The 16,520-nt window shown below is 36.3% G+C and overlaps 1 protein-coding gene and 1 pseudogene across 4 annotated transcripts in view; one reads left to right on the top strand and one right to left on the bottom strand.

Moving 5' to 3' along the window:
* WBP4 (WW domain binding protein 4) overlaps positions 1-16,088 on the top strand; it is an 87,052-nt gene extending 70,964 nt beyond the window's left edge. For all 3 annotated transcript variants that reach the window (XM_079136530.1, XM_079136529.1, XM_079136533.1), the window contains one exon: positions 15,831-16,088. In XM_079136530.1, the coding sequence (XP_078992656.1) occupies positions 15,831-16,073 (243 nt within the window). In that variant the 3' untranslated portion in view covers positions 16,074-16,088. The remainder of the gene's footprint in view (positions 1-15,830) is intronic.
* Positions 12,970-13,604, bottom strand: LOC306660293 (bcl-2-like protein 10; annotated as a pseudogene). Its single transcript has one exon. The product of its transcript is annotated as a bcl-2-like protein 10 (transcript).
* Positions 16,089-16,520: the final 432 nt, after the last annotated feature.

Below are 16,520 nucleotides of genomic sequence, written 5' to 3' on the forward strand. Positions count from 1 at the left end.
TAGAAGTTTCAAAATTTTGGCTTGATTCTTGATCCCTTTTTCTTTTGCAGTAAGGAGTCCTGTTTCCATGTATAAGGTCCCATAGACATGTACAGTAAAAGCATACCATGAGTTGGTATAGATGTTGGCTCCCTGGTCTTGGCGGAGGTCTAGTGTCTTGATTAATGTCCATAATTCTGCTCTTTGTGCTGGCCATTCTTGGGGAAGTGCCTCTGTTTCCATCACTTTAGAGTTGAACACCACAGCATATCCAGTCATTCTTATTTTTATCTTTTATGACACTACTTCCATCAGTATATAGGACCAAGTTTGGGTTCTGTAGCAGCGTATCAGTCAAGTCTGATCTGCTGGAAAATATTTTATGCAATACTTCTAAACAGCTATGATCAGGTGGACCTGCTTTGCCCAGTAGGAAGGTAGCTGAGTTTAGTTTGTACAACTTCCACTTTTACCCATGGATTCTCACATAGCGACCCTTGATATTGAGTCATTTGTATATTTGTGAGCCAATGGTGACCTCTGTTATCCATCAGGGTTACAATTGAATGTGGAACTTTAACATTGAGGTTTTGTCCAGTTTTAACTTGTCAGCTTCCCTTATCAGCAAAGTAGTGGCTACCAGTGCTCTGAGGCAGGGCAGCCATCTGGCCATGACTGAGTTAATTTGTTTAGATAAATATGCCATTGGCCTTTGCCAAGGTCCAAATTCTTGGGTTAGGATTCCCAAGGCCATTTTGTTCCTTTCATGAGCAAAGAGGTTGAGCTCTGGTTACATTAGGAAGTCTCAGGGCTGGGGCCTCAGAGAATTTGGCCTTGATTGTCTAAAAGGTTACCTCCTGGTTTGGTCTCTACTCAAGAGGGGCTTTTTTCCCCCCTCTCCTTTCAAGGCCTCAGAGGGGGTTTGGCCAAGCCTGAGAATCCAATGATTCACATTCCATGGAGTTCTCCTGGTTCTAGGAACTCTTGAACTTTTTGAAGAGTGGTGTGGATAGGGTTGATGGGAAACCCAACATTTTCTTTTAGTCCCCAGCATTCCATATATGATGTTAAAATCTAAGTATTTAACCTGTCTCTGCCAGATTTGTGCCTTTTCCTTTGATGCTTGATGTTAATAGGAAATGGAGGGACTTTGTTCCTTGTAGCATTGTGCCTGTGTTGAGTTGGCCAGCAGAAGGTCATCAACATATTGTAACAAGACACAATTTGGATCCTGTCCTGGGAACCAAGCCAAATCAGTGCTTAAGGCTCTATTAAAGAGTGTAGGGGAGTTCTTGAACCCCTGAGGGAGTCTCCTCCAAGTGAATTAAATACTTAGTTCCCTTAAGTGGTTTTTTGTTTTGTTTTGTTTTTTTAAGGCAAAAAGTGTTACAATTGAGTTGTGGAAGGCTCACATTGATACTGATGGCATTATGTTATTTTTGTATGTGTGTGTTCTGAGAAAATCTCTATCATATTTCCACTTTCAATGCTCAGATCCTTTCAGGGTCAAAGAGCATCATCCTGATTTAATGGTTTATATTTTTATAACATCATGACATGAGCAGCCAGTTTCCTTTTAATTAGAACCTCTATGATACTAGAAATAAATTTTATAACCAGGGGTAACAGGCAAAGCAGGAGAAGGCAGACCCCTAACATACAAATCAGGAAACTTATGAGACTCTTGAATTCCTCCAAACATTGAAAACCATCTTCCAAGTAATTCTTTGGGTTCCAACCTTTGCAGGTCTGGACTAGGATATGGGTGATCTTTTTATTCAACCTGTAGGTTCCTGAGATAGTTTCCTGGTAGGAGAAAAGGGTATGAAATGGGTAGGGTTGTGGTGATATCTTGGCCTGATTGAGTCATATGAAGACATGGGTCACAAGGTGAGAGGCTCGTCTACAAACAAGAGCCAGATCAAACACTCCCAATAGTAACAAAGCATCCTGTCAAAAGAAGGTAAAAGACTGCTAATAGAAGCTTTTTAACCCAATGCCAACTGGTTGGAGCAGTTGTTGTTAATCCTACAGTGAATACTGAAGCTAAGACTGTAGCAACTGAGAGGGGGAAAGGGTGGCAGTGCCAAAGCATCACAGTACATAGATGAGTATAGAGAATAAGAACAGTCCACTTACCTCAGCCAGGGGGGATTCCTCAAGCTTCTTCTGTGCAAAGGTTAGTCACCTTCCAAAGTGAATAAAGCAGGGCTGTTGTCTTTGGGGGCCTCTTGGGGTGTCTATGTAGTTAAGACTAGACCTAATCCTAAACAAACTAATTGGTAACACTTTGATCCAGTGTACGATGGTTTCCTGATAATAGTTTAGTTGTAACTTCCAGGTGATCTTTAACCCCTTTGTCACAAGTTGTACCACCTTAGCATGAATGTCAGCCCATGTATGACTGTGCTTTGGTTATAATCCTCTTGCCAGGCATTTAAAACCAAGTTGGAAAAAAAAAAAAAAGACGAAGTTGGTCAGAACTGATCTTGTTCCTATCTACTGTTAAGAGTCAGCTGAGATTCTTGAGGAGGTTACTCTTGGGGCCTAGTGAGAAGCCTCTCAGCTCCTTTTCCTTTACCTGTTGTTCTATCTTCCAGGATGGGTCAGGGTCTTGATCATGTGTGGCTTCCCTGGGAGGCATTAGGGATGTTTTCCTTTTTTATTTGCTGATTTATAAAAACACACATAATTCTTAAATATATGTTATCTTATGTAATTTGAATATATTTAGCAATTGATATTTTAGTATTTTAACTTTGTAAGTTAACTAAACATCTTCTCTAACAAACACATTTATGAAAACTAATCCCATTTATGTTTAATCTAATTTACTCAATTTTATTAACTTTACATTTTCCATAAAAATCAAGATATCAGACAAGCATAGTTAACAGCACAAGCCATCTGTTCCTGCTAAAGAAAAATCTTAGAAGCAATGGATATTACACTTTAAACATTTTCTAGACGTACTCTATTGCTTGTTTGACCACCTAGAAAAACACGTGTTAGTAATTTTAAAGACATTTTTATTACTATGTGTTTAACCAATTTAAATTGAACCTTTTAAAAAAATGTTTAAGTCATGTGAACTAAAAAGTATTTGGCTCCATTTATTAAATTTACAAGTACTCATTTATTATGAGCCAATTTTGATACCACACAACACACAATAGACACAACATATAATACACAGATGAACACAAATATATAAAAACCATCAGGAAACAAAGTTTTTTAAAAAAACTTTTCCTTGAATAATTGACCTCTGAACAAAGACAGCAGGAAAAACAGTAGACTAAAAACTCCAGTTGGACAAAACAAGACTAATTGGAACAAAATGTATTAATTTAGGTGTGCAGGAACAAATGTGAATTTATCACAGAAACCATGAGCTTAAACAAAACAGAGGTTTTGGAGAAAAATGACATGACCATAAATACTCCCAAGCTGTCATTGTTATCCTCCAAATCATTCCTGTTTCTTCCCCCGAAAAATAATCTGAATGTCCTTTTGGCATAACTCTAATTCCTTTCTTAGCTTGGATAGTGAAGGATACAGGGCAGGTGGAGGAGTAGGAGCAACTGTAGTTGTCTTAGATTTTCTTTCCCCCTCATTTTTGGCATCATTCCTAGAGGCAGAAGTCAGGGAGTTTTGACCTTAAAGAGGCCTAAAGTTTGAGTTAGAACACTAAAGGCTTTTGGATAGTTTCTTGAGTCCAAATAAAACAACAGTATTTTATCATCTCTTTTTATACTTTATTCTAGAACTTTTAAAATATATTTAAACATATTTTACCATAAGTTAAGTAGATAGCTCTATGGGTTATCTGGGGGGAATTTCAGTGTCATTTTTCCCCTGCTGGCATCCTCTCTCTCTAGACTAGAAGTTTTGAAGCTGAGCTGCCCATTATATGAAAATTCCCACCCTGAGATGGTGTCACACAAGGGGGAAACCAACACATGAACACACACCTACGTCCACCTCTTTTTTGGGGGGGAGGGTGAGTAATAGGGATTGAACTCAGGGGCACTCGACCACAGCCACATCCCCAGCCCTATTTTTTGTATTTTATTTAGAGAAGGATCTCACTGAGTTACTTAGCACCTTGCATTTGCTGAGGCTGTGTTTTAAACTTGTGATTCTCCTGCCTCAGCCTCCTGAGCTGCTAGAATTATAGGTATGTGCGACCGTGCCTGATTCTGGCTGCTCTCTTCACAGAGATTTAGGTTCCTCTTAGCATCAATGGCAGGTCAGTATAAGACCCTGACCCAGACCAACCTTCCAGGGAGGGACTTTTGGTCCCCCAGCAGTTGGTGATGCCTTAAACCTTATGAGGTCACCAGGGAACCACAGGTTGGGACTCACTCAGGCTCCATAGCCCAAAGATGGTGGAGCATGGACTCTCCTTCACTCCAGATGCACACACACACACACACACACCCAGAATTGACCAACAGACAGACCTCCCAAGGAAGTAGAACCTATACTGAGTGACAGGTCACTGGGAAGTGATCCGTTTCCCCTTTTGTCATAGGGCAGGACTTGACTTGGGCAGATGTTCCCAGAGGACTTAACAGATTGACATCCTGTCCTGAAACCTGCTTTCATTTTCCTTCTGAGTCCATTCAGGAAGTAGTGAGAGCCAGGGTCAGTGCAGCTCCAGTGAGAGCTGGGATTAGGCAAGTGGCCGTCCAGCACCTATTCATCTGTCACCAGGCTGGTGCTGTGGCTTTCTCCAGGTCCCTGACAGTGGCGACACAAAGGGCCAGCTCAATTGTTGGTTTCCTGGCCAATGCACAAAAATATGTTATGGAACATTATGGCACTGGAGAGAAACAAGCCGCACTCAAAGATGTAAAAGAGCAAGGTTTATTTAGCACCGGTGCAGGTTCAGCAGAATCTTTCCCAAAGGTTGAGCACAGCCCTTTGTTCTCAGCATCATGTACATAGTACAGACTTCTGGGTTTCAAGACTTGCGCAGATATAACAGAGATAAGAAAACTCCTAGGAAAGCGTTCCTGCTTCAGAATTAACATATAAATCTGTATATGGCTATGTAAAAATATAAATGAAACATTATATGCATATACATGGCTTAATATATGTATTGGTTTAGTGTTAGGTGTATTGTTAAGGTTTGATTTAAAGGAAGGATATGAATATATAAATAAATATATATGTGAATACATGAAAACATATATTCATATAATTGTTTATGATATTATATATAAGAATGTTTAGGTTTTGGGGATAGTGTTAGGTTGAGGCCTAAGCTTAAGAGTAGGGTTCGGGTTGGGGTAGGGTATGAATATATATATATCAATGAACATATGTATGAATATATATATGAAAATATATATAAATACAAATGGTTTCATATATGGATAGGTTAGTCTTATGTGTATAGTTACAGTTTAGATTAAAGATGTGACAAATGTATTAATGAATATTTATGAATATTTGAATTTATATGTGAATATATAAATATACATTTCAAAACATATGAGACTTTTCTATTTATATATCTGGTTTTCTACTTAAGTAGGTTTTGGTATAGGGATAGTATTATGATCAGTACTAATTTTTTTTTTTTTTTGTGGAACCCAGGGCCTTGTGCTTGACAGGCAAGCACTCTACACACTGAGTTATATCCCCAGCCCAGTTAGTACTAATATTAAAAGTAGGAGTAGGGATAAGGTTAACATTAGTATATGTCAATATATAAGAATAAATATGTGAATATATATGTGAAGAATATATGAAAAACTATAAGTATATATGGCTTCATACATGGATAGGTTTAGTGTTAGATATATGTTTACAGTTTGGTTTAAAGATAAGGTACGAATATATTAATAATAAATATATAATTCATATGTGAATATACAAGTATACATTTCAAAATATATATGGATAGTTATAAATATATCTGGTTCTTGGACTGGGGTTGTAGTTCAGTGGTAGTCACCTAGCACATGTGAGGTACTGGGTCGATCCTCAGCACCACATTAAAAAAATAAAGGTATTATGTCCAGCTACAACTAAAAAATTATTAAAATAAAAAACTAAAAATTGCTTTTAAAAAATATATATGGTTCTCTAAAAAAATAGACTTAGATATAGGGATATGGTTAAAGTTAGGATTAAATTAAGGGGCGGGTTTAGGGTGAGAGTTAGGGAATTAACATACATATCAATATATATAAATATATATGACCATATATATGAAACCATCAATATATATAGCTTCATATATACCCTTGTGTGGATACAGTTTCTTTTATAGATAGGATATGAATATATATATCGATATGTAAATATGTATGTAAAATATATATGAATATTCATTTAAATATATAGTTTTATATATAAGTAGGTTTACATTTAGTCATCTTGACAGGGGTAGGAATAAGCTTAGGGTTAGGGTTAGGATATTAACATATATATCAATATATATGAATATATATGAACATATGTAAAAATATATGAAAACCTATATAAACAGTTTCATATATGGATATTTTTTTTTAGGTATATGTTTACTGTTTGGTTTAAAGATAGGATTTCAATGTATAAATGAATATATAGGAATTTATATGTGAATATATATCTCAAAATATATATGAATATAAAATATATATGGAATTCTATATAAGTAGGTTTAGTTTTAGGAATGGATTTAGGGATTGATGAAGTTTAGAGTTAGGATTAGGGTTAGGTTTAGGGAATTAACATATAAATATATATGAATATATATCTAAATATATATTAAAACCTATGTAATTTTATATGGTTTCATATATGGATAAGTTTAAGGTTAGGTGTATAGTTACAGTTTGGTTTAAAGATATATATGAATATATTAATGAATATTTATGTATATGTATGAATTTATATGTTAATATATAAACATATTTGTCAGACTGTTCATAAATATTCATATAAATATATCTGGTTTTATGTATAGGTAGCTTTAGGTATAGGGATAGTGTTAAAGTTAGGACTAAGTTTAGGAGTAGGATTAGTGTTAGGGTTAGGGTATGAGCATACATATCATTATGTATGAATAGATATATAAATATGTGAAAATATATGTGAAACATAAATATACATGGTTTCATATATGAATACATTTAGGGTTATGTATATAGTTACAGTTTGGTTTAAAGATATGATATGAATATATGTGATATAATCAAACACATTTATAAATATATATGTGAATACATTAATACATATGCCAAAATATATATGAATACTTATATAAATATTTATACTTATAAATAAAGAAATATTTATATAACTTTATTATGTATAAAGTTGTTTAAATTTAGGGATAGTGTTAGGTTTAGGCCAAAGTTTAGGAGTAGGGTTAGGATTAAGGTTAGGGTTAGGGAATGAACATTATCAATATACATAAATATATGTGTGAAAATATTTATGAAAACCCATATAAGTATATATGGATTCATATATGAATATGTTTAGGGTTCAATGTATGGTTACAGTTTCCTTTAAAGACAGGGTGTTAATATATAAATGGGGGCTGGAGTTGTAGCTCAGTGGTAGAGCACTTGTCTAGCAAGCGTGAGGCACAGGGTTTGTTCCCCAGCACCACATTAAAAAGTAAAAAAACAAAACAAAACAAAACAAAACACTGAACAAAGGCATTATGTTCATCTACAACTAAAATATTTAAAATATATATAAATGAATATATCTGAATATATATGTGAACATATAAATATATTTGTCCAAATATACATAAATATTCATGTAAATATATATGGTTTTACATGTTAGTAGGTTTAGTGGTAGTGTTAGGTTTAGGATTATGTTTAGGAGTAGGTGTAGGGTCTGGGTTAGGGAATATGGATATGTATCAATATATGTGAGTATATATGTGAAAATATATTTGAAAACATATAAATATATATGTCTTCCTATATAAATCAGTCTAGTGTTGGGTGTTTTGCTTTAAATATATGTGAATATATACATATATGTGAATAAATAAACATAGGTCAACATATATAAATACTTATAAAATATATATGGTATTACATATAAGTAGGCTTGGGTATGGAGTATTATTATATTTAGGTCTAAGTTTAGAAATAACTTTGGGTTAGGGTTAGGGTATTAGCATATATATCAATATATATGAATGTATATATGAATATAATGTAAAAATACTGAAAACCTATATAAATATTTATGGTTTCATATATTAATATGTTTAGGGTTAGGTATATTGTTACAGTTTGGTTAAAAACAGGGTATTTATATATAAATGGACATATGAACATATGTGAATATAGAAATATGTCAAAATATATATGGATATTTATATAAATATATATGCTTTATATATAAATTGATTTATGGTTAGGGTTTTTTAGGTTTAGGACTATGTTTAGGAATAAGGCTAGGGTTAGTACTAGGGTATGAAATATATATCAGTATATATGAAGATATATATGAATATATGTGGTAAAAATATATATGATAGTCTACATGAATGAGTTTTTATATATAAATAGATTTATGGCTTTGTGTATTGTTCATATATATTCATCTATATATTCATACCCTGTCTTTAAAAAAAACATAACCATTCACCTAACCCTAAATATATTCATATATGAAGACATATATTTATATAGATTTTCACATATACTTTCACATGTGTGATTATAGATTTAAAATATATATGTTATATATTTAAAAGTATATATTTATTATATAAAATATACAAATATATTTTTCATATATATCAACATGTTTTAAATATTGATATGTTTATTTTTAATTTTTACTTGTTCTTTTTATACATGACAATAGAGTGTATTTTGAAACATACATACATGGAGCATAACTTATTCTAATTAAGATCCCATTCTTATATTTGTACATGATGTGGAATTTCACTGGTTGTGTACTCATTTATGAACATAGGAAAGTTACGTCTGATTCATTCTACTGTCTTTCCTATTCCCACACTCCCTCCCATTTATTTCCCTTTGTCTAATCCAATGAGTTCATATCCCTCTCCTTATTGTGAGTTAGCATATGCATATCAGAGAGCACATTTAGCCTTTGGGTTTTTTGGGATTGGCTTATTTCGCATACTGTGATACTCTTCAGTTCCATCCATTTACAGGCAAATGCCATAATTTTATTCTTTATGGCTGAGTAATATTCCATATATGATATTCCAAATATTCTATATTTACCACGTTTTCTTTATCCATTCATCTGTTGAAGGGCATCTAGGTTGGTTCCAAAGCTGAATTGAGCTGCTATAAACATTGATATGGGTGCATCACTATAGTATGCTAACTTTAAGTCCTTCGGGTGTATGCCAAAGAGTGGTTAACTGTCAAATGGTGGATCCATTCCAAGTTTTCTGAGGAAACTCCATACTGGAGTTTGCAAATTGGTTGCAAACCAAATTGGTTGCACCAATTTGCAATCCCACTAGCAACATATGAGAGTGCCTTTTTCCCCACATCCTCGTCAACATTTGTTGTTGCTTATATTTCTTGATAATTGCCATTCTGACTGGAGTGAAATGAAATCTTAGTTGCTGTTGTTTTTTTTTTTGTTTGTTTGTTTGTTTTTTTTTGTGGTGCTGGGGATTGAACCCAGGGCCTTGTGCTTGCAAGGCAGGCACTCTACCAACTGAGCTATATCCCAGACTTAGTGTAGTTTTAATTTGCATTTATTGCTAGAGATGTTGAACATTTTTTTCATATATTATTGACTGATTGTATTTCTTCTTCTGTGAAGTGCCTATTCAGTTCTTCTGCCCATTTATTGATTGGGTTATTTGGTTTTTTGGTGTTTTCTAAGTTCTTTATATATCTGGGAAATTAATGCTCTATTAGTGGTGCAGGTGGAAAACATTTTTTCCCATTTTGTAGGCTCTCTCTTCACATTTTTGATTGTTTCCTTTGTTGTAAATAAGCTTTGTATTGATTCTTGATTTTAATTTTTGCTCTTTAGGAATCTTGTTGAGGAATTCATTTCCTAAGCCAACATAATAGAGATTTGGGCCTACTTTTTCTTCTAGTAGGCAGAGTGTCTCTAGTCTAATTCCTAGGTCCTTGATCCACTTTGAGTTGATTTTTGTGCAGGGTGAGAAATAGGGGTCTAAATTTTATTTTGCTACACATGGATTTCCAGTTTTCTAGCAGCATTTGTTGAAGAGGCTATCTTTTCTCCAATGTATGTTTATGGTGCCTTTGTCTAGTATGAGATAACTATTTTTATGGGCTTGTCTCTACTTTCCCCTCTTTTGTTAGATTGATTCTCAAGGTTTTTTTTTTTTTTTTTTTTTTTTTTTTTTTTTTGTATGTTTTTTTTTGAGGCTATAATGAATGGGATCATTTTTTCTGATTTCTCTTTCAATTGATTTGTCATTGGTGTATAGGAATGCAAATGATTTATGGGTGTTAATTTTATATCCTGCTATTTTGCTGAATACATTTATGAGTTCTAGGGGTTTTTTGGTGGAGATTTTTGGCTTTTCTAAATATAGAATCATGTCATCAGCAAATAGTGATAGCTTGAGCTCTTCTTTTCCTATTTGTATCCCTTTAATGTCTTTCTTTTGTCTAATTGCTCTGGCTAGGGTTTCAAGGTCGATGTTGAATTGAAGTGATGAAAGAGGGCATCCTTGGCATCACTGTCTTGTTCCAGTTTTTTTTCTTTAAGGTTATAACTTTTTATTTCTATGGTTGTACACAATGTATGTTCATACCATTCATGTAATCATACATGTACATAGGGTAATGATATCTCTCTCACTGCACTATCTTTCCTTCCCTGACCTTCCCCCCCTTTCCCTCTACACATTTTAAATTTCCTCCATTCTCCCCCCCCCATTATTTATTATCATCCACCTATCAGAGAAAATATTTTGCCTTTGTTTTTTTTGGGGGGGATTGGCTTATTTCACTTAGCATGATATTCTCCAACTCCATCCATTTATCTGCAAATGCCATAATTTTATTTTTCTTTATGGCTGAGTATTATTCCATTGTGTATATATACCACAGTTTCTTTTTTCAATTCATCTATTGAAGGGCATCTAGTTTGGTTCCACAGTCTAGCTATTGGGAATTGAACTGCTATAAACATTGATGTGGCTGCGTTACTGTATATGCTGATTTTAAGTCCTTTGGGTATAGGCAAGAGGAATGGGATAGCTTGGTTAAATAGTGGGGCCATTCTAAGGTTTCTGAGGAGTCTCCATACTGCTCTCCAAAGTGACTGAACCAAATTGTAACTTCACCAGCAATGTATCAGTGTGCCTTTCCCCCCACATCCACGCCAACACTTGTTATTGCTTGTATTCTTGATAGTAGCCATTCTAATTGGAGTGAGATGAAATCTTAGGTTGGTTTTGATTTGCATTTCTCCAATTACTAGAGATGATGAACACTTTTTCATATTTATTGATCACCTGTAGATCTTCTTCTGTGAAGTGTTTGCTCAGTTCCTTAGCCCATTTATTGACTGGGTTTTTTGTATTTTTGTAGTAAAGTATTTTAAGCTCTTTATAAATTTTGGAGAATAATGCTCTATCTGCAGTGTGTGTGGAAAAGATTTTCTCCCACTCTGTAGGGTCTTTTTAACATTATTGATTGTTTCCTTTGCTGATAAAAAAAAAAAAAAAACTTTTAAGCTTGATACATCCCATTTATTGATTCTTGCTTTTATTTCTCGTGCTCTGGGATTCTTATTAAGGAAGTCAGGTCCTAAACCAACATGATGAAGATTCAGGGCTACTTTTTCTTCTTTTTGGTGCAGGGTCTCTGGTATAATTCCTAGGTCCTTGATCCATTTTTAGTTGAGTTTTGTGCAGAGTGAGAGACAGGGGTTTAATTTTATTTTGTTGCATATTAATTTCTAGTTTTTCCTGCACCATTTGTTGAAGAGCCTATCTATTCTCCATTGTATGTTTTTGGTACCTTTGTCTAATCTGAGATAACTCTATTTAATGTGGGCTTGTCTCTGTGTCTTCAATTCTATGCCATTGGTCTATCTGTCTATTTTGGTGCTAATACCATGCCATCTTTGTTATTATTTCTAGTATTGTGATACCTCCTGCACCACTCTTCCTGCTCAGAATAACTTTGTCTATTCTGGATCTTTTATTCTTCCAGATGAATTTCATAATTGCTTTCTCTATTTCTATGAGGTACATCATTGGGATTTTAATTGGAATTGCATTGAATCTGCATAGTGCTTTTTGTAGTATGTCGATTTTGACAATATTAATTTGCCTATCTAAGAACATGGGAGATCTTCCCGCCTTCTAATGTTTTCTTTAGCGATCTATAGTTTTCATTGTAGAGGTCTTTCATCTCTTTTTTTAATCTTTAAAAAGATCTACATTTATTAAAACTTTGAAGTTACGTAAAATTTTGTTCGAATCAGAGGAAAAAACTAATATATTAGCTCTATAAACCTAGATGTCCCAGGAATTAGATATCAAAGGATTTAGGTTTCAAATAATTCAATTTCAAATAATTCCTTATAAAAGGATTAATACCACATTCTTTGATGCACTGGGACTTAGGCTTCTCTGAGGATGATTTTTCCCTGAAGCCACAGCCATGGTAAGTTAGCAGCAGCCCTGAAATTGTGGATGGACAGGAATAGCTTCTATTCACTCATCCAAATGCAGCCAAGAGCACATTTCCCAGTCAACGGAAGGCAGTTTCTTCTGCAGTTCTTTGGAGCAAAGAACCTATAGACTCCAAACTTTCCCACTTGGAAAAGAGCTTCTTGTGGCCTTGTCCTCACACCTGAATTTTTCCCCAGAGCTGAAACACTGGCCGAATCATCACCACACGACTCCCTGTAGCATGCAGGTAAAAATGTTTGGGGGAGGAGGCTTTCCTGAGTTCTGGTTTTTCTCACCTAGAATTGTCACTTAGTTGGTCATGGTTAACAGGTAAAAATCGGTTAAAAATGTCAGAACTTTTTATAAAATCGTTTCCATAAACAGATGAAGGCAGTTGCTAAAAGGAGCGACATAAAAATCTGGACCAGCAGTCTTCTCCAAAAAGTTAGCGGTAAGCGTGTCCTGAAGAAGAGACAAAAGCCATTCCAGCCACCAAGAGCCTCCAGCCAGGTGCGGCGCCGCCCCACGAGCTGAGCACACAAGGCCACCAGACGCTGGCAGTCCAGGGCAACTTTGTCCCTCTTCTGCCCCCGGGCGGTGTCCTGCGGCCCTCTCTCCAGTAGAGTCCCCGCGAAGGTCACAAACGTCACCACATGGCCCCAGTTGAGGCCCTGGCTGTCGGAAAAAACAGCCTGTCATCCGTGCCATCAGCTCCACGCGGTTTCCCTGGTACTCGCGGTAGAGGGAGAAGAAGGGCCGGTATGGCCGTTGTAACTGAGCGGCTGCACCGCGGCCTCGGGTGTGGACGGCGGCGGCTCCGGGGTGCCAGGCTCCCGGGCGCAGTACTCCAGGTAGGCCCTCAGCAGCCTGAACGTGCGCTCCTGCAACGGGTCTGCCATCCTTTGGCCTCTGCACCCGGCCTGGACCTTCGCCTGCTCTCCAGAACCCACTGCGTCTGCCCTGGCCCTTCATCTCTTTTGTTAGATTTCCAAGTATTTTATTTTTTTTGAGGCTATTTTGAATGGGGTAGTTTTCCTAATTTCTCTTTCAGAGGATTCATTACTTATGAATAGAAATACATTAGATTTATGTGTGTTGATTTTATATTCTACTTTTCTGAATTCATTAGTTTTAGAAGTTTTCTGGTGAAATTTTTTTGGATCCTCTAAACATAGACTCGTGTTGTTGGCAAATAGTGATAGTTTGAGTTCTTCTTTTCCCATTTCTACCCCTTTAATTTCTTTGAACTGTCTAATTTCTCTGGCTAGAGTTTCAAGAACTAGGTTGAACAGAAGTGATGACAGAGGGCATCCCTGTGTTGTTCCAGTTTTTAGAGGGAATGCTTTCAATTTTTCTCCATTTTAAATGTTGGCCACACACACATATATGTGCTAAATATATATGTAGCATATATATATATATATATTCTATCTATCTATCTATCTATCATCTATCTATCTATCTATCTATCATCTATGTTCTAACCCTAACCCTAAACCTAGTCCTAATCTTAACACTACCCCCAAATTCTAACCTTCTTATGCAGAAATTATTTATATTTATATGAATATTCATGTGTATTTTGACATTGATATTTATATATTCACATTTAAATTTATTTAAATTCATTTGTACATTCATACCCTATCTTTAAACCAAACCTACAACTTTCTTCAATGCTCTTCAAAGACTCTGCCCTCCTGAGGTGTTCGCCTCATCATTAAACCTACCATTACTAATTATTCCTGTATCCCAAACTCTACCCTGTGCTGTGCCTTCTATTGGATGCCAGTTTTTCTGTGGTATTCTACTCACCTTTTTCTCACATTGATCTTTGTTCTGTCTTAGCAGTGCTTGTGTGGAACATCAAAATATTCTAAGCCAATATCTCAAATGTTGACCATGAGTATCTCTGGATTTGCCTCTAAAATGAGGCAACTACAGAGAATTTGGGAGAACTTCCTAGGCAATCTTTTTCCATGTGAATATGAGGGCCATTATACTGATGTATCCTGAATAAAATCAATATCTTTGCTTGTTTGATTGATGAAGCCTACCTTGTACTGTTGTGGGAAACAACAAAATGGCACTCAGAAGGGTTGGAGAAAATAGACTTTATTTTACACCTGCGGGCCCAGAGGAGATTAACACTCCAAAATTCTGAGCACCTCTGACCAATTTTTTATAACATTTATGCGCTACCTACTGCCATAAATTTTCTAGTCTAAAACAGTACATAATTGGGCACAAATTTTCAAAAAACAACATATGATTGTGTATAAGGGTCTTAAGAGTGGGAACTGTTTACAAAAACAGACTGTGATAAGGGAAACTGTCTTAAAAAGTCTTCTGTATCTCTAGCCCTGAGTTCCCAGTTTTCACAGGGGCATTCATACTTCAAAGGGATGTTAGGTCCCAGGGAAAGTCCTTTACATTCTAAAAGGAAGGAGTAAATGGTGCTAATTAGTTTTCCTGAAACCCATCTGGCGGGAGCAGAGGGAGGAGAACTCTCACTCTCCAGGGCAGTGTCCTCAGTTTACTTTATATCCAATCTTGGGTCAGTTACCCACTACAATACCATATTAAAAATTAATTTTAAATGAGTATTAATACTAAAGAGAAAAGTCAAAACTATGACACTTCTGAAAATAACATAGAAAACATTCTGACCTTGGAGTAAGCAAAGATTCCTTAGGAAACAAACCAACAAATGAACAATACTGAACAAATCATTAAAGAAAAAAATGGATAAATGAAACTTCATCAGAACTAAACAATTTTCATCATAAGACACTGAAAACAAAATACAGAAGTGATACAATCCCTACCCAACAAATGAATCAAAACATCATATTTTACCACATAAGTACGTACAAATATTATCTGTCAACCCCCTCAATAAAGTAATTAAAAAATATGAATTCTTCTGATTAAAATATGATTGCATGAGATCCAAGATGGTGGACTAGATGGAGGCTGCATTCCTAGTGACTCAGATTTCAAGAATAGGAAATACTGTTTCTCTGCAAGGCAGCTGTTGCTATCCGCCCATTCCCCACTGTTCACTCCCATTGGCCCACCATGATTGCCTGCCATTTGCTAGCAGATTACCTGCTGTTTGCCAGTGGATTGCCCACTGTTCATCCACCTTTTCCCTGCCCATCGCCTGCTACTCATGTTTGCCTGCTGATTGCCCCTTGTTTACCCACAGACCACCTACTGTTTGCTCATGGATTGCCTGCTACCCAGTGCTGCCTGGAGGTCCATTGTCAAGGTATCTGGAGATTTGGTTACATGTGACTGCTGTCATCTTGGGACACTGACCAGGGCCTGGGAGCCCAGGGCCAAGGGTCCTGCAGGTTTGCTTCTGCCACTGCCACGTCCTTGGGGCATGGCCACCTCAGGCTGGGGACACCAGCCAGGGCCAGGAGATCTATTGTTGGGATACCTGTAGGTGTGGTTGCACCTGAGGTCTTGCTGCTGGGTGTGCTAGTAGCAACCAATTTGCTGACTGTTTGCATGGTTGATCCTTTGTGTGAGTGCATTCCTGGTGATCTCTGTGCAAGTTGGAATGGCATTGAGCTCTGGTCACTGCAACAAAGAAGAGCCTGGGGAATCTGAAGCCCAGATCTGTCAGATTGTGGTTGGGTCTATGTGACTGAGTCTGGGCCTAGCAAGACTATAGATAGTGAGAGATTGGGGGCATTTCTCTGGGGGAAGCACAGGTTGGAGAAACTGGAAAGAATCAGGCTCTCTCCAGCTCAGTGAGTCCTGAAGTGTATGGGGTTGGAAGGGGATGGCTGCAATGGGTGGGTAGACTGGAAGAGGGCATGAGGTATCTGGCTATCTGCTCACCCACCCATCCAGTCTGGCACCCACAGAACTGGAGCTACCATCAAAC

This window comes from Sciurus vulgaris, assembly GCF_902686455.1.
Source record: "Sciurus vulgaris genome assembly, chromosome: 4".
Taxonomy (NCBI): Eukaryota; Metazoa; Chordata; class Mammalia; order Rodentia; family Sciuridae; genus Sciurus; species Sciurus vulgaris.